This window comes from Balaenoptera acutorostrata, chromosome 2 (genome assembly GCF_949987535.1).
Source record: "Balaenoptera acutorostrata chromosome 2, mBalAcu1.1, whole genome shotgun sequence".
Lineage (NCBI taxonomy): Eukaryota > Metazoa > Chordata > Mammalia > Artiodactyla > Balaenopteridae > Balaenoptera > Balaenoptera acutorostrata.
Window position 1 is genome coordinate 173,835,057 of NC_080065.1, and position 21,784 is coordinate 173,856,840.

Here is a 21,784-nt window from a genome sequence, read left to right on the forward strand (position 1 = left end):
GCCTTATGATCCAGCCATCACTACTCGTGTGCACCAGCCTACCTTCCTGAGAATGGTTATTAAAGCTTTGTTTGTGATAATCCCAGAGTGGAAACAATCTTAAAGTCCACCAATTGGGGCTTCCCTGGTGGCGCAGTGGTTAAGAATCTGCCTGCCAATGCGGGGGACATGGGTTCGAGCCCTGGTCAGGGAAGATCTCACATGCCACGAAGCAACTAAGACCGTGCACCACAACTACTGAGCCCACGTGCCACAACTACTGAAGCCCGCGCGCCTAGAGTCCATGCTCCGCAACAAGAGAAGCCACCACAATGAGAAGCCCGTGCACTGCAACGAAGAGAAGCCCCTGCTCGCTGCAACTAGAGAAAGCCCGCGCGCGGCACCGAAGACACAATGCAGCCAAAAATAAATAAATAAAATTAATTTATTTTAAAAAAAAGTCCACCAACTGGAAAATAGATAATCAAAGATGTACTAAGTCAAAGGAACACTATACAGCAGTGAAAAATGCATGCATTACAGCTAACCACAAGAAACTCAGATGAATATCAGTAAAATCATGTTGTGCAAAGAAACCAAGTTATAACAATGTGAATGTTTTATTTTAGTTATGGACAGTTCAAGAACACACAAAACTAAACCCTGTATTGTTTGCTGATAAATATGTGGTAAAACTCTAAGGAAAAGTAGGGGAATGAAAAACAAAGTTAGACGTAGTTCTTCCTTCAGAGGGAAGGGACAATCGATTGGGGAGGGACAGTGGCCTATGGGGTCTACCATTATGATGGTATTGTTCTTTATTCAAGCCTGTCATTGCTGCTTCTTACTCCTTACCTATGGTTAATCAATATGTAATAAAAATTTTAAAAGCAATGAGAATCTCAGCAATGGTTAACATTATACATTACTATTCCAAGTGCTTTCAGGTGTTAACTTATATAATAACTCCTGCAACTCTGTGAGGTAGGTCCTGTTATCTCTGTTTTATAGGCAGGGAAACTGAGGCAGAGTGGAGACATGACTTGCCCAAGGTCATGCCAGTGATTAGAGGCAGAGTTGGGTTTTGAACACAGGCCTCCCTTGTGACTAACTCCATATACATCTTGTGTTTATGAATCTCCGTCATGTGTGCTGGGGGCTGGGGACTCTGTGGGCCTCAGCCTCTGGGACTGTTCTAGGTACTGGAGATACACAATGAACAGGTTTGTGTATTAGGTGTGTTAGGGCACCGGCTCACACGGAACTGTCTGGTTAGATGTGTGGGGAGGGGTGGTGAGCAGAGCTGTGTTGGGGTCAGGGTCCAACCAGAGGAAGAGTCGGGGTCTGGGGGAGTCTAGAAATGTGGAGTAAGGGCTCAGTTTGGGGGAATTAGGTAAGGCTTTCTGGAGAAGAGTATATTCAAACTGGGCATTGATGGATGAATAGGAGTTTGCCAGTTACACAAAGGAGTGAAGGGTGGAATCCAGTCCGAGTGTGTGCCAAGATCCACAGGCTGAGAGAAACAGGGACACAGAGAGAGACCTAAACAGGACGTGGCAGAGACACAGAGAGATCGAACAGAGAGAGGGTCAGAGGGAGACACATGACCGAGAGACACGGCGAGACAAAGAGTCAGGGGAATAGAGAGACAGAGAAACAGAGGCAAAGAGAACGAGACATAGCGACAGAGGAATAGAGATACTCAGGGAGAGCAGAGAGACAGCAAACGACTCAAGATTGAGAGCTAAAGGAGAGACGAAAACACGCAGAACCAGAAGGGAACCTGCGTGATGGCCGCCCTCAGCTCCCACCCCGCTCCGGCCCTTTAAACCCCACCCCCACCCCCGAGCTTGCAGCACCCGCGCCCCATCAGGCTCCGCCCGCCAGCCCCGCATCAGCACCACGTCAGGAGCTGTCCGCGCCCCCGGTGCTGAACCAAGATGGCAGGCGGCGGAGGCCGGGCCCCGGCGTGAGCGGAGCGCGGGCTGCAGCCCCCGCCATGCCCCAACCCAGCGGCAGCTAAGCCCGACCTGACAGAGCCGGCCCGCCGGCGACTCTGGAGACATGTCTCTACTTTGCGTTGGAGGTAGGAGGCGAGGCTGCAGGGCGGGGAACCGATGTGGACCAGGGCTGGGCTCGGGGTCCGTGTGGATGCGGCTGGGCTCCTGAGGGGGTGACCCGAGTACACGCGGCTGGGTTTTCAGGGGGTAGCCCTTGTAGACGCGTCAGGGCGCCTGAGAGGGTGATCAGTGTAGATGCAGCTGGGCTCTCAGGGGGTCCTGGTTGCCGCTACCGGGGTCGTGTGGACACGGCTGAACGCGGAGGCCCGTGTGGACGCGGGCAGGGGTCTGGGGCTCCACCTGGAAACGGTCTAGACTGGGTCGTCTGTGTAGAACAGGTTATTAGCGGGTTCGTGTGGAAGGAGCCGGGCTGGGTAGTTCGAATGAATCTTGCAGGGTACTTGGAAGCAGTCTTGTGCTGTGGGCTGGGCTGTGGGCAGGGCTCGGAATTCGGAGAGGGGTGCAGGGGGAGCGGTCGCCAAGCCCTGAGCGTGCAAGATTTGGGTAGAGGGGCTTGGCCATTAGGACTACCGTGAGCTCTAGGTATCCCTCACCCTGGGAGTGGAGAGGACTGGGGTGGGGGAGACCCCTTCCAGCATTATGAGAGGGCTGTGATTGGGGGGTCTGGGGGCACTTTTCCGGTTACCTCTTTGCCGTCTCTAGTGGAGGCTGGGGCAGTCGCCCGAGGGCCTCCCCCTCCCCGCCCTCTCTGGCCCCTCCGCACGCAAATCCGGCCTTCTCCGCAGGGAGCCGACCCTTTGGAAGTGCAGTACCACCTGCACCCCTCACGACCCATCCTCACCTCACCCACTTTGCGCTGGAGGGAGGAAAGGAGAGGTGGGGTGGAGCTATTTTGGGGCCGGAACGCCATCTGCATCGAGGCCCACGCCCAGGCCCACGCTCTGCGTTGGGGTGGGTGGAGGGAAAGAGACTCGGGAGGGGCATGACTGCGCCCCGCTCACCCCGGAGGCAGGGTGGGGGAGAAGCCAGCCCACCTGGACCAAGGCGTCTGGGGCAATTCTGAGTTCTCAGCAGGGGACCTTGGCGGTAGGGGTGGTGGTGAAACAGGGCTCAAGGCTAATAGAGGTCTCAACCTTGGATTTTAAGGGTTGGGATCCACCCCCTTCGCCTCTACTCCCTTCAAGAAGGCTGGGGTGGGAGAAGGGGTGTATCCGCCAAGCCTGAGATGGCAGGCTTAGGGAGACCTTAGGCAGCCGGGAGTGTGCTGTGTGTGTATGTGTGTGTGTGTGTGTGTGTGTGTGTGTGTGTGTGTGTGTGTGTGTGTGAAAGAGAAAGAGAAAGAGAAATTGGGGGAGAGAGAGAGAGAAAGAGAGAGAGAGAGGGAGAGAGAGATGGACCCCAGCCTCCTCCTGGACCCGGGTGGGCAGGCCCAGGAGCCGGGAACCTCCCCCACTGCCCCTCCCCCCTCCCCCCTCCTCCTGTGCCTCTCCATTCACAAACCCAGCCCCGCCCGCCCGCTCCCCGCCGCGGTGGCTTCCCGTGTGCTGCTCGCGCGGGGCTGGGCCGGCGTGGACGCGGGTGTTCTTAAAGGGACAGGGGCCTCCTTTCTTTGAGCTCGTTCCCAACGGTCGGGGCTGATGGTGGGAGAAGGGCCAGTAAGATCAAAAGTCAACTCATTCAGCCCCTAGCCTAGGGAACTAGGGGAGTCGGGAGGTGGAGTGGACCCCCATGAACCCCTCACAGACTAGGCCCAAGGGGAGGGGGAGGTGAACGTCCAAACCCCCTCCTGACCCCTCCCCATCCTCTGAGCTGCCTAACACTTGGGAGGGGATAGCACTGGAGGAGGGGTATGTGGGTTGCTGGCTGACCCCTCCAAGCTTGCTCTCCTCTGCCCCTCACCCCCGTCTTCGGAGCTGGGCTTCTCTAGAATCTCACCCTTAACTCTGATGCACACTGGAGTCTTGGCTGCAGGGGTGGTGTGAAGCGGAGGCAGTAAGAGGGGTGAGGCTTCCTAAATCGGAGGCCTAGGGGAAGAACAGTGTTGGATGATTCTGTGGAACTCCTTATAGGGATTTTGTGGAACTTATAAGGAGTCACCAGCTGAGTAGAGGGGCGTCGCTGGGAGGAGCAAGGCTTGGGATGAGGTGGGAGGTAGAGCCCTGAGGTGTAAAGGGAGCAGTGGATGCTGGGAGAGGCTGGGTGGGGGGAGACTGGGAGAAGTGGGGAGAGGGAAGTGCTGAGAAGGGTGGGGGAGATGCCCAGAGTGGGAGGCCTTGAGGGCTGAGGGGGAAGGAAGAGGGAGCAAGGCAACTAGGCCTAGAGGGCTTTTCTTGGATCTGAGTTCATCCTCAGAGTTGAGGAAATAACCTGCCCCCGAACCAGGGGCCCACCCATGATTGCCCACATCTGCATACACTTGGACTGGTACGTTCAAACCCAGACTTGCCTTGTGTGGACAGAAATGCTCAGAATTCACCAAGTCTCTATGAAGACCACGTGCCTGTGACTGCACATTCATGGACACATGTACAGGTTCACATGCCCATTTGAACACACACACATACATATATACTGGACACAGTCACTCTACGCCATAGGCATTGTTCCCACAATGCAGGCATGTGTGTCTGCACACATGCACACACATGGATATGTGTGATTAATGTTCACAATAGCCATGTCGCCTAAAGATCTACCCATGCCTTACCCCTCAGGCATGTGCATATATATATAGATAGATAGATACCTGTTAGGGCCCCAAATCCCAAGAAACACATGTGTACACATGATCAAATGCCAAGGCCATATATGTACACACATGATAACACTTGCCTGGACACTCAAAGCAGTCACTTTGAATAGGTGAATAATGATGCACACATGAGTGTGTACATGTATGCAAGTAAACAAAAATACACAGGCTATACAACTGCATATCACACACCCCAACATGTGTTTCTACCTAACATATCACTCAAAAACCTGCACGTACCTAAACTCACACAAACCGGCCTGTCCCACATACAGTCACACCCCACTCCCCAGCACATACGTGCAGACCCTCACTTGCACTCAGATGGTGCACATGAGTACATGTCCCTCTACACATGCACACATACACCCATATACACTCACTTGCCTGCCCTGGTAACACGAGTCAATACACATTCAAGAACACACAAATGCAAGTTCTTGTGTGCATATCCTGCACTAACACATGGGAGACCACCCTGTACAGACCTTGCCTCTGCCCCCTCTCATTTCTTTATCTATGTGGAGCCCCATTGCCCCCCCCCCACCTTAATCCACTTGCTAAGTCTTGGCAGAATTCTGAGGCTGCTAACAGCAAGTGCCACCTTGTTCCTTTGTGAATTCATTCATATATTTACTCAGCAAGCATTGAGCACCCACTATACGTCAGGCACTGTTCTTGGCTCTGGGGACCCAGCCTTACTCCTGGCCTCATGCTGGGGTGGGAGTCAGAGTGGGAGAGATGGGGAAAGGCTGTGGAAGATGGGGAGGAGCGTTTCTATGGCTCTTTTCCTCTGGGAAGCCTACCCTGTTCCCATCATCACCATTTGCCTGAGTCTCAGAAGATGAGGGGGAACAGAGCAGAAGGGAGACCATGCTCTAGGTGGAGGGCACAGCACGCGCAAAAGCGTGGTGGCAGGGATTTGGTTCTAGACTTTCCTATGTGCATCACGACATTTTGCCAGGCCACTCAATGTTTAAAATGTTCCATAAATATTTGGTGACTGAATATTGCATATAAATTAGCAAATGCGTTTGAGAGTGAGTTTACCGCACAACTAATAATAATATCTACAACAAGCCCCATCTATCCAGCATTCTATAGACACACCGTTGAGGACTTTTATTATGCCCATTGCCCTCTTTAATCCTCAGAGCAACCCATTTTAGAGATGAGGAAAACCGAGGCTCTGGGAAGTTCAACAACTCGCCTGGTGCCACAGAGCCAGAGGTGTAGCTGCCTGACTCCACAGCCTACTGGGAGTGAGAAGTGAAGGTCGAGCCTCCCCTCAGCCCCCAGAACCTGGAGACACCTAAGTCCCTACCATGGGGTGAGAATCTGTCCTGGGATCACCTTTTTCCTTCATCCACTCAGCAAACAGACATATCACGATCTCCCCATTCATCATTGCTTTTCCCCTGCCCCTCTCCCAGGAAGCCTTCACAAATCCCTCTGTCTCTTACTGCCCTGTTTCTGATACCACACAGCCAGGGGGGTCTGCATCTGATCTTTGCTCTCAACAACCTCATAGGATGCCTCCGGTGTTGGCCCTGATTCATCTTCAGGGTTGCAATCTTAGCCACCTCCCTATCTTGCACCTCACTTGCCTCCCACACACAATGAGCTTCCTCTATGAGGTGTGAACCAGGACATCCTGAGTCCAGGAGGCCTGGGTTTGAATCCCTAAATCCACTACTTCCGGGAAAGTCCCATATCTTCTTCATTCCTCAGTGTGTCCATCTGTAGAATGGGCACACTAATAGTGCCCGCTGCCTAGGTTTGCTGGAACTCTCCAGTCATATGAGGCACGCAGAGAACTTGGCATGATGCCTGGCTTGTGCAAAGGGTCAATAAGTGTGAGCCAAAGACAGGAAAAATCTGTGATGGTGTTTTTATTAATGGGGACTAAAAGCTTTCTGGAAAGAGGTCCGTGAGTGTAGGACATTTCCTGAGAGCTCACTGCGTTCTCAGGCCTGAGGAGGGCTCAGTAATACATAGGGGGCAAAAGAGGTGCCAATTCTTTGGAGGTAAGTGGGCAGGGATGAAAAGTTCAGCACCGTGGACAGTTCAGGGAGGAGACGCTGAGTTCAGCACATTGGACAGCGTCCGCTCCGCGGGACCAGGTCTTAGCGTAGGGCTGCTGGAGGAGGCAATGACGTCATTCCTTCAGTGAACACTATTTAATGGGCACGTACTATATGCCAGGTCTAGTTCTAAGTGGTACCTGGTAAACAACACAGACAGAATATCTGTCAAGTTTCTTGGTGTGTTTTACATCTAAGGCTTCAGTCTGGCTCTGGCTTATTTCCGTCCATGGAGGATGAGAGTCCTCATTTATTCTCTCCCAGATGCAAAGCCAGAGAGACCAGTGTCCTTATCCCAAAGCTCTTGTCTGCTATCGACATCACATATTAAATACCAAACATCCTAGAATCTATTTCTGAATTCTCTATGCTTTCCTTCCACCACTTGTAGTGTCTTCTGACACCTGATAAGCATGTCCTGTGGGTGGGCTTTCAGCCGCTTCCCCTGATGGCTGGAGTTCTCTATTCCCCCCATTCCCACTCCCAGGGCTGGCAGGTTATGGGCCAGATGCCCCAAGGACTGGAGTCTACCTCAATTAGAGTCCAGGGTCGTCCAGGCCAGGGGCACACTTCGAACTCAACCAAATCATAAAAATAGTAATGATACTAGTAATGGTAATGATAATAATAGTAGTAATAACAGTATAATAATGCTGATGCTAATAATAATGAAGAAGAAAGGGGAGAGGGAGGAAGAGGAAGGAAGAAGAAGGGAAGAGGAAGGGGAGAAGAAAGTGAGACCAACTAGGCTTGCCTTGCCCCATTTCCCAGATACAGAAACTGAAGCCCAGAGCCTGGCAGCGCCAATGAGCCCCTGCTCCCACTTCCACCGATTCTGCCCTGGGCCACAACCGCCTGTGCAACCACATTAATCAGTCAGCGCTGATGGGGGCGGGGGGTGGGCGGGGACCGGGGAGGCCGCGCGGTCTGCTGACCTGGCGTGACGCGGTATCTCCTGCCCGCCCGTCAGTGGGCACCTCCCCCACTCAGCACTCCCCGCGGTCGCGTCGCTCACGCCCTCCGCGCCCACGTTATAAATAGCTTCGTGCTTGTGACCAGGAGCTCGCGAAGGAGGGGCGGCGCTTCCGCCCTGGTGACCCCGATACCGCAGGCAAGAGGAAGGCAGCGGGCAGGGGGAAGGCAGCGGGGCGGAGATGTGATGACGATGACGGTGGTGAAGGCGACAATGACTCGGGTTCCGCTTGCTGATGGGGAAGAGAGAGGCAGAGAGAGACTCGGCTCTTTCTCTGAGCCCCATCCGCCCCCCCACCGCCCCTAGCCCCTACCTCCAAGCCCTCTTATCCCCTGAGCCCCTTCCCTGAGGCCACCCACCCTTCCGTTCCCCTCTCCCTTCCTGAGTCCCCTCCCCTGTCATGAGCCTCCTCCAGCTCTCCGAACCCCCTTCCCTTAGTCCCCTACCCTCCTCCTCCTTATCCCACACCCTATTCCCCGCCATGAGCTTCCTACTCTGAGGCTCTTTCCCTGACTCCCCATTCTTCTCTGAGCCCCGTCTCCCACCCTGAGTCTGCCCCTCCTCCCTCTGAGTCCCCAGTGATGAACATATATTGATGTCCTCACCCTGAACTTTCTGAAGGGGCCCGGGGGCTCACTGTTAGAGCCAGAGCTCTCCGGCAATCTCCCACTGCTTGTGGACCCCAGCTGAGCCCATTACCCTCTGGCCCAGAGAGACTTAGGGAGGAGGAAAGGGGGAGAGATAAGGGACTGGGAACAAGAAAGACAGAGACAGAGGGAGGAAGGGAAGAAGAAAGACAGAAAGACGTGACAAGGGGATGACAGGGGTGGAGAGAAGCAGAATCGGAAGGAAGGAGACAGGGAGAGACCTCCTCCCTAGAGGAGAGGATGGAGGACAGACCTTGGACAACTGGCTTCCCCTCTGAGCTCTGTCCCTGGTCTGTAAAAAAGGGACACAGAGTGGGGCCCAGGTTCGGTCATACCCCAGTGAGTCCCTCAGATCTCCCAGGGCCTGGCACCTACCTCCCCTCTGGTTCCCACCCCCAGCTTTTCTCTCCCAATCCTGCATCTCCTCTCTGCAACATCTTCCCTGCCTGCCCTCCCTAGTGAAAATCTGTGTGTCTCTCTGTGTCTCTGACTATCATGTCTTATCTCCCCTCACTTCTTCCTCCCTCCTTTTCCTTTCTCTCCTCATGTTGGTCCCTCCATGTATGTGCCTTTCTGAGCCTCTGTGTCTCTCCCATCATTCTCCCTCCCCGCCCTCCCCCTGCACCCTCCTCCCCCTTCACAGAGTCATCAGGTTTGCAAGCTGGAGGTCCCCCAGGAGGGAGGCCTGGAGCTACTGCTGGACACAGTCCTAAGTGCCCCTGAGCCTCACTCAGTCCCAGAGATGAGGGGCTGGGTGGCTGAGCTCTCTGTGGTCTGGGTGGGGCTGAGGCTATGAGAGGGGGCATGTGGGACAGGGGTAGGGACCCTCTCCCGCAAGAGAGGGACTTTTGCATGTGCAGTCTCGTGCCTTGAGTGGGAAGGTGGGGAAGACAGGACTCGATGACTGATTTTGGATGTGGGGGAAAGAGAAAGAGAGAGACAGAAATGGAAGCCCAGAGAGGGAGGTTCACTTGCCCAGGGTCACACAGCACCATAATCTGAACCCAGTCCCACCTGACTCCATACTGAACAAGGGCTCACCTTTCCCGATGACCAGTCAAGGGCTCTATCTGCGTTCTACCTCCCAAACCCAAACCCAGGTATGGTGGGCGTAATGCCCAACACATTTGCATTTAAAATCTGGGTCTTGGGGTGGTGGTGGTGTTGGCATAGGAAGGCACTCATTCCCTCTTCTGCTCTGCAACTCTGGGGAGCTCACTCAGTGTTTCTGGGCATCAATCCCCACCCCCAACCTCATCCTCCCCACAGTCTGTCTGCAACAGGAACAAATAGTATTTACTGACAAGTGTTTAGAACCACTCTACTTCCCCCACACTTGATGAGAATTCTCTCTTCACTGGCTCCATTCAGGTGCTTTTTAGAGGAAGAAATTCAAGTGATGAGGACAGAGAAATGAACCCCATATGGGAGGCTGGATCCCAGATAGGAGGCTGTGGCACTTGCCCAGAAAAAGGCTGAACTTGACTCTCAAAAAAAAGAAGAAAGAATAGAAACGCAATTCTGATTCTAGGAATTTATCCTTCAACTTACTAGCACACCCTCTTTCAGACATACTGAGAAAAAGAAAGGTTCTGCAGAGGGTGTAGAATGCTACCATTTGTGTAGGAAATAAAATAATGCACATGTGCACATGATTGCTGATGCATCTCTAGTACCATAAGGAATTGGTACTGTTGATTGCATCCAGGAGGGAGAGTGAGAGCTGGAGTAGAAAAAGCCTATCTTCATTGTATGATCTTTCAGTTGCTCTGGATTTTGTAAAATGTGGGTGTATTGCCTACTCAGACAAAAATATTCATTTGAAAATGTTAAAGGGAGAAGAAATATAGAAATCAAGAGAGAGGTCTCAGTTTGGGAGCAGGTTTCAGGTGCGAGTAGAGAGTAATGGTAGAGAAATGCATTGGGGGCAGATGCAGAGTTTGAGAGGTAATGAAAGTGAAAGTTTAATGTCCTGTGAGAAAATCTAGTAAAGAGTGGAATTGCTTTGAATCACTTGGGGTTGTGGGGTTATGTGAAATATGAAGAGACTGGCCCACGTGGAACCCTGAGGTATATTTGGGTTGCACCTTTCACGGGCAAGTTGGGCTGGACAAGTTCTAACAACCTACTGGCCAGGACTGGGATATCTCTATGTGCACTATGGAGTCAGCTCTCTGGGTTGTTTTTCCCCACCTCGCCCAGTCCCCTTTGAATATGGGACTCTAAACCCTGGAAGCATTCAGTAGGACAGGCTGAGCTGGACAATTTGCGGAGAATTCTCACTGGTCTAACAGGGGGATGGGAATCATTGGAGATTGTTTTCTCCTTTCTCCCCTACCTCCTCCTCCCCAACTCCCCTCCTCCTTCTGAAGCAATCCTGGAGGACTTCCTGTAAGAAGCCTCTCCTACCATCTGCCCAGCTCCTTCTTTTGAATCTTGTTCAATTTTGGTGAAGTCACAACTGGAGGGAGGGAGCTCTAGGGGAGTTTGATGGGGAGGAGGGTGGGACATGGACTGCTCCCAAGTTCCAAACTTCTTTCCACCCCAGGTCTGCCTGTGCTCATCTGTCTGATGGCTTCTCTCTCTTTCCCTCTCATCCCTGCCTCCCTCCTCTCCCTATTTCTCTTCCTCTCATTGTCTCTGCCTCTGTCTCTGATTTTGCTTCTGTCTTTATCTTGTTTTGTTTTTGTTGTTGTTGTTGTTTTGTTTTGTTTTGTTTTGTTTTTAAAATCTGTTCGGTCTCTTTACTGGCCTCTTTTGCTCTCTATTTTTTGCCTCTCTTCTCTCTGTCTCTTTCTGTATCTCTCTCCTCTCTCATTATGTCTCTATTTTCATGTGTCTCTCTGTGTCTCTTTCTCTCCTCCCCAACTCTCTCCCCGTCTCCCTTCCCTCTCTCTGTCTCTCTCCACAGTCAAAAAAGCCAAGTTTGATGGTGCCCAAGGTAAGTGGCCTCTATTCCTGTCCTCTCCTGTGTTGTCTGTCTGTCTGTCCATCTCTTGGAGAGACGGGAGAGGGGGTCTGAGCCAGTGACGGGGAACTTGGGCTCTATGTCTGCTGAGCGTCACAGAGAGTGTCAGACTTGATCTAGGGTCCCAGCAGTCTTCCCAGCCATCCCCTGAAGACTCCAGTGGGAGTGGGGCTCACCCTGAGCCAATGGTGCTTCCCAGGATCCTAAGAGATAGGGTGGGGACACTTAGATTAGGCTGCAGGTGAGAAAAGTGAGGTTCAGAGAGGCAAAGGAAGTTTCCTATGTCCAAGGATATTGGACGTAGTCATTTCTAGCATCAGGATTAGGTATCCCCAAAATTCCACATCTCCCTGCACCAAGGCCCCTCCCTTGTGCTCTGAGGGGCTGGGGGTGGGGCTCTGGGGGCTGGCCTGGGAGTGGAGGCACAGAAGCACCTCAGGGTGTTGGACCTGGGATGGGCCCAAGAACTCATAGCCCCTGGGGGGTCATAGGGGTGTTATCGAGAGCTTGGGAAGGGGCATGGGGGAGTCCCTGAGCCCTTGCACTGACCTCTGCTCTTCCCGCCACAGAGAAATTCAACACATATGTGACCCTGAAGGTGCAGAATGTCAAGAGCACGACCATTGCCGTACGGGGCAGCCAGCCCAGCTGGGAGCAGGATTTCATGTTGTGAGTCTGCAGCGACTGGACCTGAATGGCCACACCCCCTGGCACAGCCGGGCACTTTGCTGGTCCTGCAGGGCACAGCCGGACACCCGGGTGTCGTCTGGGACTCCCTTCGCTCTTCCTTCAGCCCTGTGCCCAGCCATCCGCTTTGCCTCCAAAGCACTTCCCGAATCCAATCGCTCCCCTTTATCTCCGAGGCCACCAGCCAAGTCCCCTCTGCCCGCCAGCCTCCACCCTGGCCTCCTGCTGCCATCCACCTCCTACAATCTGTTCTCTTCCAGGCAGCAAGGGGGATATTTTTAAAATTGCAAATCACATCCGGTCACTCTCCAAACTTGCCTGGGGCTTGTGGCTCATCAACCTAAGAACAAAACCCATATTCGTCCCTGCAACCCCCCAAGGCCCGGCCCCTGTGACCTCACACCAGTATCTTGCTTCATCTCTCCTGCCTCACCTGCCCCAGATACACCCACCTCTGCACTGTTCCTCCAACATGTCCAGCTTGTTCCTGCTCCAGGACCTTTGCTCTTGTTCTTCTTTCCCCCTCTTTCCCCATCCCAGCTGACTCCTTATGTCCTTTGGGTCTCAGCTGTGTCACCTCCTCAGGGAAGTCTTCCCTGACCACCACCCTCAAGCTGCAATTGAACAGTAATTTCAGGCCTTGCCACCAATTGCTATTCTATTCATTTGTGTGATTTTTGACACCTTTCTGGCCCCTTCCCCTGGACTATGGGCTCCACGTGGGTAAGGCCCTATTGGTCTCTGTTCCCACTGTGATCTCCATGCCAAGCACAGAGCCTGGCACACAATAGGTGCTCGATAAATATTTGTCTAATAACTGAATGAATTCCTGACCTGGACCCTCCCCTCAACCTGGAGCTACTCGGGGCCTCCTATTACATCCCACCTACTCTGATGATGGCCAACATGTGCCGTGCCTTCTTCTAAGGCTTTGATTAAATCAATTTTGCTTATAATCCTGAGAGGGAGGGTGCTAACATAATCTTTATTTTACAGGTGAGGAAACAGAGGACCAGAGGGGCAAAGCCACCTGCTCAGTGTCATACAGCCTGTACCTGGCAGAGCTGGGATTTGGACCCAGGCAGCCCTCAATCCCTGAGCAGAGCCTGGCTGGGGACTGTCACTAGTGGAGGCCATGAGGGAATCTAGAGTTGGGATTCTGGAGCAGAGGAGCACCTGGGGAAGGAAGAAAGGAGCTGGCTCTACAATTCTAGGAAAATGTGAAGGGGGCAGGACAGAGTGGTCCCCAACTCCCCCTAAAGCCAGTTACTGAATGACCAGGTCACGGTCAACAGATATATTCAAGGAGAGCATTCCTTAAGATAAATCTTTGGTAAATTGGTAGATTCAGTGAATTGAACATTCACCAAGGTTTACTACCAAATCTGCATATTTCCAGGATGGGGCCTGCAGGGAAAGTGCTTAGAGGTGTAATCATTCATATGCTCAAGGGTGTCCTCATATGATTGGATAGAGATGACACTGGGAAGGATGGAGTCACCACGAATGCCCTTATCTTGGGGTAATAGGGAGCCATGGAGGGCATTTGAGCCTCTTCCTCACTTAACCAGCATTCTCAGGATCTGAGGGCTACAGGAAGGACCAGGTGATTTGGGGCTATAGGAGACATGTGACACCTGTCCCCATTCCTTCTTTCTCAACTTGGAATCCTGGTTCAGCTGTGATACCCTGAGCATGTAACTTAGTCCTTTGGCCTCAGTTTCCCCTCTGTAAAACAAGAACTACTGTGTTACCTTCCTGACTAGGACTCACCCAGACCTGGGTTTGAATTCTAGTTGGTCATGTGTCCAAAGGCGAGTGACCTGACTTTTCTGAGTCTTCATTACCTCTCTCCACAGTGAAATTAACCGCCTGGATTTGGGGCTGACGGTGGAGGTATGGAACAAGGGTCTCATCTGGGACACGATGGTGGGCACTGTGTGGATCCCTCTGCGGACCATCCGCCAGTCCAATGAAGTGAGTGGTGGGATGAGGGCTGGATAGGAGTGCCTGGGAGGGGCCCAGAGGTCAGTGGTCTAAACAAGATGGACATCTATCTCCATCCCCTGACAATGTTCATGTAGACATCCAGGGCTGCAGTGGCAGCTCCAGTCACCAGGGTTTAAACTCCTTCCATCTTGTCGCTCTGCCTTTCTCCTCATGTGGCTTCCACCTCATGGCCCAAGATGGCTGCTCAAGGATTACCATTACATCTGCATTCCAGTCAGGGGAGGGGTTTGCACTCCTAATTTAGAGCCCAAACTGGAAGCTGGCTGTCATTGGCCAGAACTGTCATGTGGCACCACCTACCTGCAAGGGAGTCTGGAAAATGTAGTCTTAAGCTGCGTAGCCCTGGGCCCAGCTAGAAATGCATCCCTATGGAAGAAAGGAGAAGGGATATTGCAAGCAACTAGCACTTTGTGCCCAGATGGGCATCAGGGAGTTTACGCCAGTCCCAAAGAAAATAACCTTGGCCTCCTCTCTAACTTCCTGGCCTTAAATTTCACCCTCTCCACTTGGTACCTAAGATCTAATCCTGCCCTCCCTGCGCATCACCCTTGGGAGACCTTCCAGACGGCACCAACCCACTTTGCCAGCCTTATTTCCCCCACATCTCAACCTACACTCCTCACAGGCCCCAGGGATAGCTTCTGAACTTTCACATATGCTGTTCCCTGGGTTTCAGGTGTCCTCCTTTCCATCACCCTTAAGCCCAGCTCCCTTGCCCTCTCCTCCAGGAAGCCCTCCCTAATTTCCGCCTGGATGCCTCACCTCCCCTCCCTCCTTCTGGCCTGGTCCTGACTTCATGGTGTTGCGGGTGTCTGTGTCAGGCTCTATCTCCTGTGACTGTGGGCTTCTCAGGCATTGCCCAATGTGGACCAAGCTTAGAGCAGGCACCAGGTAGGGTTTATTTTTTAATGAATAAACGGAGATGGAGGAAAGAGGTGCAATAGTCCAGGCGAGTCCAAAAGGAAGGCTTGTGGGTGACCCAAAATTTCCTCAGTGACCCTCCAAGTGTGAGGAAGGCCTAGTCACCTGGGACAACCATGACCTATGCAAGGGACCCTGGACTACTCCCCCATCACTGCCAGCCTTTCCCTGGGGCTGCAGAAAGAAAATTCTGCAGAGCATCATTCTCATTTCAGAGATGAAGAAACTGAGGTTCAGAGTGGACCCCACCTGCTTAAGGGCTCATTTCCCTGAACCAAGGGGGACTGGTTAATTCACTCAGGGGGTATCCTCCCTGAATGGTGGGAGGATCATGTCTTTTACCTGAGGTCGGGGCCCCATAACCCCTCATTAAGGATGAGGAGTGCTGTGCAAGGCCGGGACCGCCCCTACCTGACCCTACAGGTCTCTCTCTCTGGGTCCTTGCTTCTGGGTTCCCTGCACCCACCATGTTGCCCTGGATTGAGACCTTCCTTCCCTGAGTCTTGGTTTCCTCATCTAAAGTGGGGACATGGCCCTTGCTCTTGGGGTAAGGGTAAGATGGGGTGAGGGAGACATTTCATTTGAGAATAGGGAGCCTGTTGGTCGGTGTGCAGCAGTTACGTTACCCACCACGCCTCACCCGGAACCCTAACCCCTGTTACCCCACCCACACCCCAGGAGGGCCCCGGAGAGTGGCTGACCCTGGACTCTCAGGTCATCATGGCAGACAGTGAGATCTGCGGCACTAAGGACCCCACCTTCCACCGCATCCTCCTTGACACCCGCTTTGAACTGCCCTTAGGTGAGTGTGGCGGGGGGTTGGGTGGGGTGGGACCCTCACCCAGCCCCAGGAGAATGGTCAGGTCTAGGTGGGTCCAGACAACACTTTATTCTGAGGATGAGGTTCCCCCTCCCAAGAGGAGAGTCTCCTGGGCTACAGCAAGTCAGCAGAGATGTATGCCTGCCGCACGCAGAGTACACTCCAGCTCCTGCAGGTCACCAGTGGGCTGCAAGTGCTTTTCAACTTATGGGGCTCAGGTCTGAGCTGTCTTAGCTGGTCCTTGGTGAGGTCTTAGGCTGCAGAAGTGAGCTGGATATGGAGAAGAGACAGACAAAGGCAGAAAGACAGAGACAGAGAAATGGAGAGAGAGAGAGTGAGATATGTAGAGATCAACAAAGGCAGAGACACAGAGAGGCCTCTTTACCTTTCCTGGAAGCAGCTCAGTTCTCCCACATCATCCTTCCAAGAACCCATAATGTCCCCATCCTGGTAATGCTAGGATGCAGCTCCTCTCCCATCCTCCACCCATTCCCAAGGCAGTTCTGGGTGTGTGGTGGAGGGGGGTTGTCAGGGGTCCTCCTTTCCTCCTTTCCTGTCCTCCCTTCCTCTCCCCCACCCACTGGAGACCAGCCCCATAGGCCTGCAGGATGCCCTGGCTGGAGGCTGAGGGGCAGGGAGAGGCTTCCAGGTTCATGGCCAGGTCTCTGCTTCCAGACATCCCTGAGGAGGAGGCACGCTACTGGGCCAAGAAGCTGGAGCAGCTGAATGCCATGCGGGACCAGGATGAGGTGAGCGTTGGCATGGGGGCTCTTTTCTCCCTCTCTCTCTCTCTCTCTCCCGCTCTCTCTCCGTGTCTCTCCCTGTCTTCCACTCTCTGTCTCTGTTTCTCTTTCCACTTGTCTTTCCCTGTGTCTGTGTCTCTAACTCTTTGTAACCTGACTAAATCAGTGACCCACGTGGTCCAGTCTCGAACCAATGATGGCATCAAGGAACATACGGTCCACCAATGACATGACAATTTCAATCGAGTCGAGTTGTATATTTACCAAATACCGTCAAGGAGATACACCCCCTTTCTGCCCCTCACCCCTCAACTCCTTGAGTCACACTTTCAGGCTTTCTTCTTTTTATAAATTTATTTATGTATTTATTTATTTTGGCTATGTTGGGTCTTCGTTTCTGTGCGAGGGCTTTCTCCAGTTGCGGCGAGCGGGGGCCACTCCTCTTCGCGGTGCGCGGGCCTCTCACTGCGGCGGCCCCTCCCATTGCAGAGCACAGGCTCCAGACGCACAGGCTCAGTAGTTGTGGCTCACGGGCCTAGTTGCTCCGTGGCATGTGGGATCCTCCCAGACCGGGGCACGAACCCGTGTCCCCTGCATTGGCAGGCGGATTCTTAACCACTGTGCCACCAGGGAAGCCCCAGGCTTTCTTAAAAGTTCTCCTCCCCCAGCCCCAGCCCTAGCCTCTGTACCTCTGTTCTTCCATGCCATCCCCCTTCTTCTACACTCTATATTTTCACAGTTCAAAGACCCAATGTGGCCCAGAAGACAATCTTCAGAAGGTGAGGGCAGGGAAGAAATAGCAGGCAAGGCTAGAACACCCTTTAGCGGGAGGTGGAGGGCAAAGGGGCAACGCTCACATGTTAGCAATTTTGGTCCAACCTGAGTTCTCATCACCTCTCTTCAGCTCCCCGCGTCGGTGTTTTCTCTGTCTTTCCTCTGTTTCTTTCCCTCATCTGTGTCTCTTTTTCTTTTTTCTATATCTGTTTCTCATGGTCTCTGTCTGTGTCTCTCTCTCCCTCTTTCTTTCTCTGTGGACATCTGTATGCTTCTCCTCCAGAAGGAGAGGATTTAGGAGGCGGGGGAAGTCAGGATAGAACAGAACAGAGGACCATCTTGATCCCCTGGCTTCTGGCACCCCACTGAGACAAACCCTCTCTCCTTCCCTCCCCCTCAGTATTCATTCCAGGATGAACAAGACAAGCCTCTTCCTGTCCCCAGCAACCAGTGTTGTAAGTACTTCTCAATTCCTTCCTGGGCTTCAACTGAAGCCCTCCTCCCTCCTCTACCCCATGACTGTCCTGTGTAATGAACGGGTCACTCGTCTCCAGAGATATGCGTCCTAAGAGCACACAGTATCCCCTCACAGTGCAGTGGAAAGAAAAAGGGATGTGGCACTTGGGTTTGAGTCCTGCCGTACTGTGTGGCCGCAGGCATGTCAGGGTCCCTCTCTGATCCTTAGAGTCCCTCGCTTTGAAACAGGGGCACCTGACAGCCCCCCGCATTCTGATGGTTTTTGGAAGGACCCAGAACATCTGGAGGCTTGAAAAACACTTTGCAGACTCTTCAGTTCCATTCATTAGATCCTGGATGAGGACTTATAACTCATTCATCAAACTTCCATGAGGCCAACACAGACCCCCCCCAAGCAGCCCACACTCAGATGGTGCAGACGGACAATCCTGCCAACACATGTATAATAGGCGCCCATTTACTTAGATAAAGAAACTGAGGCCCAAGAGGAGAAGTGACTTGCCAAGGTCACACACCTGGCAGGAGGCAGAGCCAGGGTTTGAACCCAGGTCGGAGGGACTTACAAGTTTGCTTCTCTCTCCAGTGTGCTACATCTATTAATTATGATGATGCTCACCATGTTTCTCTGTATATTGTCCCTCCACCAAGGCAGAAATTTTCAGGAGTGTCTATCCTCCTGTGGACACTCAGATGCCCCCAGAGCAGGCCTCCACGGGTCTAGATGACTTTCTCCTAAAAGTGCCCTCCAAGTCCTCTGAAGTGAGGAGGAAGTGAAAATCATATAGTCTCAGGACAAAACCCCCACCCATGACACTTGGCCCCTACCCCACACTTCAACCTCTTTCTCCTTTTCCATCTGCTTCCGCATCCTCCTTTCCTCCCCTCTCACAGTCTCCCCTGTATCCGTCGTCCACCTCCCCCCTCCCCATATGCCCAGGATATGTGATGATGGAGCCTGGTGGAGGGAGGGGCTGGGGGAACTGCAGTTGGGAGACCTCATTCCTATACTAACTTGGGGTGCGATATGGAGAAAGTCCCTTAACTTCCCTGCCTGGGGAGGGGTCATCACTGCCCTGAAGAAATTACAAACCCCCTCTCTGGTGAATGGGGTCACTGAAGGATTGTGGTGGGGGCAGAGCCAGGCACGGCGGGGGCAGGAGCTGATGACAAACAGCACCCGGGCAGGTGACTTGAAGCAAGAGGTGGGTTCAATTTGAGAATGGAGACCTACCACCCAGCGTTTACCTCTGAGTTCTCTTGGGACTGTTTTACCATCCCCATTTCACGAAGGAGGCAGCCAAGTGTCAGAGGAGTCAGAATTCTGGTCCAAGTGGTTTTTCTGAGATGCCAGATGCTGGGGATGAGGTGATGAAGATGTAGTTCTCTGCCTGGTCCTGATGCTCAGGCTGTGTGACTTTAGGCTTTTCACTCTACCTCTCTGAGCCCTCTTCACCTATAAAAGGATAAGAATGATTAAAAATAAAAACCCACCCAACAGGGGTGTTTCAAAGTTGAGGATTTCCAGTTCAGCGTTTCTTTCATTATCTGGGGGATGGGGGAGGGAAGGAATGAGGAGTGCTGACCCCAAACTTCAGAGTTGGAAAACCCTGGGTCCAAATGCCCTCTTTATTACGTCCTGGCTGAGCCTGTGGTCTTGTCAAAAAATGGGGATATCCTGCCTTCCTCCCAGGGTGGTGAGTGAAGGTATAACAAAAGTCAGTGGTTAAAGTGATACTCGGGGAAGATACACAGGGCAGAAGGGGATGGGGTCCTGGGTTGGGAGAAGGAGATGGGGAGGATGCGGGAGCCCCCCTCCCCATGCCTCCCCCTCTGCCTTCTCCCTTTTATTATCTCTGCCCCTTCTCTTTGTAGGCAACTGGAATTATTTTGGCTGGGGTGAGCAGCAGAGTAAGTACTCAGCTTGATGTTCTGGGAGGCCATGGGGAGGTGGGCGCCTCGGTGACCCTGAGGCCCCCGCCCCATTGCTCAGGGAAATGGGGAGCCTGTGGCTGGCACACTGGGGCCAGAGGACTGGCACGACCCCTCTTGTGCCCTCCTGCCCCCTGATCACTAACATCTGTTTGAGGGTCCTGCTCTGTCTGGTGGGGAGTGGGTAACGCCACTCTGGGTGGGAGGATTCAGCTGGGAGGAGTGGGCATATAGACGGGAAACCTGCCTGTCTCCAGCTGGGCACTGTGAGCCCCCCACCCCCTTGCTCCCCATGTATAACCTCATCTCCTCTCCTGTGATTCCCTTCCTCTTTTTGTCTCCCCACCTTCCTCCTCTACCTGGTGCCCTCCTCCAGCCCCAATGTCACTTAGAGGCTGGTGGGCAGGGAGGGAAGAGGGTCTCAGACAGAGCAGCTGGGCAGAGACCCCCCAGACAGATATCACTCTGGAGACCTCAGCTCCCAAAGCCCCCCCAACACACACACACATCTTCCTCCAATTTGCCCCCAGGGGAAAGAAACAAGCTACCTCCCCCCAAATTGGATGACTATTTTTCTCCTTAAGGAATAGCTCCCTTTTCCCCATGCCCTTTTCAGAGAAATCCAGTCCTCTAGTCTAAGCATGAATCTACCTCCTAATCTCTACTCCATCAACTGGGGGGCCTTCCACCCCACCCCCATATCCTGATGGACAAGTTGCACCCCACCCTCCCTCCAGGAGCAGGAGGACCCACCTATGGGGTGTATTTGTTTACAAATACAGTTGACCCTTGAACAACATGGGTTTGAACTGTGCAGGTCTACTTATATGTGGATTTTTTTCAATAAATACTACTACAGGACTACACAGTCCCTGGTTGGTTGAATCCATGGATGCAGAATTGTGGATCCGGAAGGCCGATTATAAAATCACATATGGATTTTCCACTGCACGGAGGGTTGGCGTCCCTAACCCTTGCATTGTTCAAGGGTCAACTGTATTTTGATCCAAAAGAATTTGTCAAAAACAAGTCAATCAGAAGCAAAGTTAGCCAAGATAAGCATTTGGCAGACAGCTAAGCTTGATCAAAACCAGTTTGCCACAAACAAACAATACAGTAAAAAAAAAAAAAAAAAAAAAAAAAAAGACATTTTGGATTAAAACCAGTTTAGCAAAAGCTCATAATTGGGTCAAGAAGAGCAAAGACAATTAGGCCAAAAGCAGGCCACTTTGTCAAAACAAAAGTGGCTGAAAATGCCTTATCCAGAAGCAGGCAATTTGGTCAAAAACGATTTGGTAAAAAGCAGAGTCTGGGTAAAAGCAGAAAGAATCCAAGAGAAAGCAATCTGCCCCTCAAAAACAGACAATTTGTCAGAAAAAATTAATTTGGGGAACATGCACAGAGCCTCATGTGATTTGGTTGGAAACATCTCAGTCTGGTCAAGGGCAATATGGTAGGCTATAAACCCAAATAATTGGGTAGAAAACAACTTGGTGAGAGGGGCGATTTGGTGATATTGACAAATTGTCCCCAGTTTCATGATCCCCCACTTTAGGCCTTTATGGCTTCACAGTTTCACCCTGATGCCCACAAATCTGAGTTGCGGAAATTCACATCTGCTTCTGCCCTTGATGCCAGCGCTGTCAGAGCGCAGCGCATCAGAAGGTGGCCATATGGCAGCGACAGGATAAAAAGCTTGCCGGTCACAATGGCTCAAGTCAAATGAGAAACCAGGAAACCAGAGCTACTTTGGTAAGGCCGGCTTTGCTGGCTAAAAATGAATTTAAGGTTTTTCTGAAGGCAAAATAGGGAATGAATCAAATAGGTAGATCTACATGAAGTATGAAATTAATTTTTTAACAGTTTACCACATTAAAATTTTTTGACCTATTCTTTTAATATATTAGTGGGAAAAGAATTAGAAAGTTAGAAAGTTAAAATCAAGCAAAAAAATTGGGAAAAGAGCAAAAATACTTAAAGCCATAAAAAGTACAAGCCA

General features: G+C 52.3%; 1 protein-coding gene across 3 annotated transcripts in view; it reads left to right on the top strand.

The window, feature by feature from the left end:
• The first annotated feature begins 1,935 nt into the window (after nucleotides 1-1,935).
• UNC13A (unc-13 homolog A) overlaps nucleotides 1,936-21,784 on the top strand; it is a 65,499-nt gene continuing 45,650 nt past the window's right edge. For all 3 annotated transcript variants that reach the window (XM_007195484.2, XM_007195486.2, XM_057541707.1), the window contains exons 1-8: nucleotides 1,936-2,065; nucleotides 11,368-11,397; nucleotides 11,994-12,093; nucleotides 13,971-14,088; nucleotides 15,721-15,844; nucleotides 16,538-16,611; nucleotides 17,780-17,834; nucleotides 19,729-19,764. In XM_007195484.2, the coding sequence (XP_007195546.1) occupies nucleotides 2,044-2,065; nucleotides 11,368-11,397; nucleotides 11,994-12,093; nucleotides 13,971-14,088; nucleotides 15,721-15,844; nucleotides 16,538-16,611; nucleotides 17,780-17,834; nucleotides 19,729-19,764 (559 nt within the window). In that variant the 5' untranslated portion in view covers nucleotides 1,936-2,043. The remainder of the gene's footprint in view (nucleotides 2,066-11,367; nucleotides 11,398-11,993; nucleotides 12,094-13,970; nucleotides 14,089-15,720; nucleotides 15,845-16,537; nucleotides 16,612-17,779; nucleotides 17,835-19,728; nucleotides 19,765-21,784) is intronic.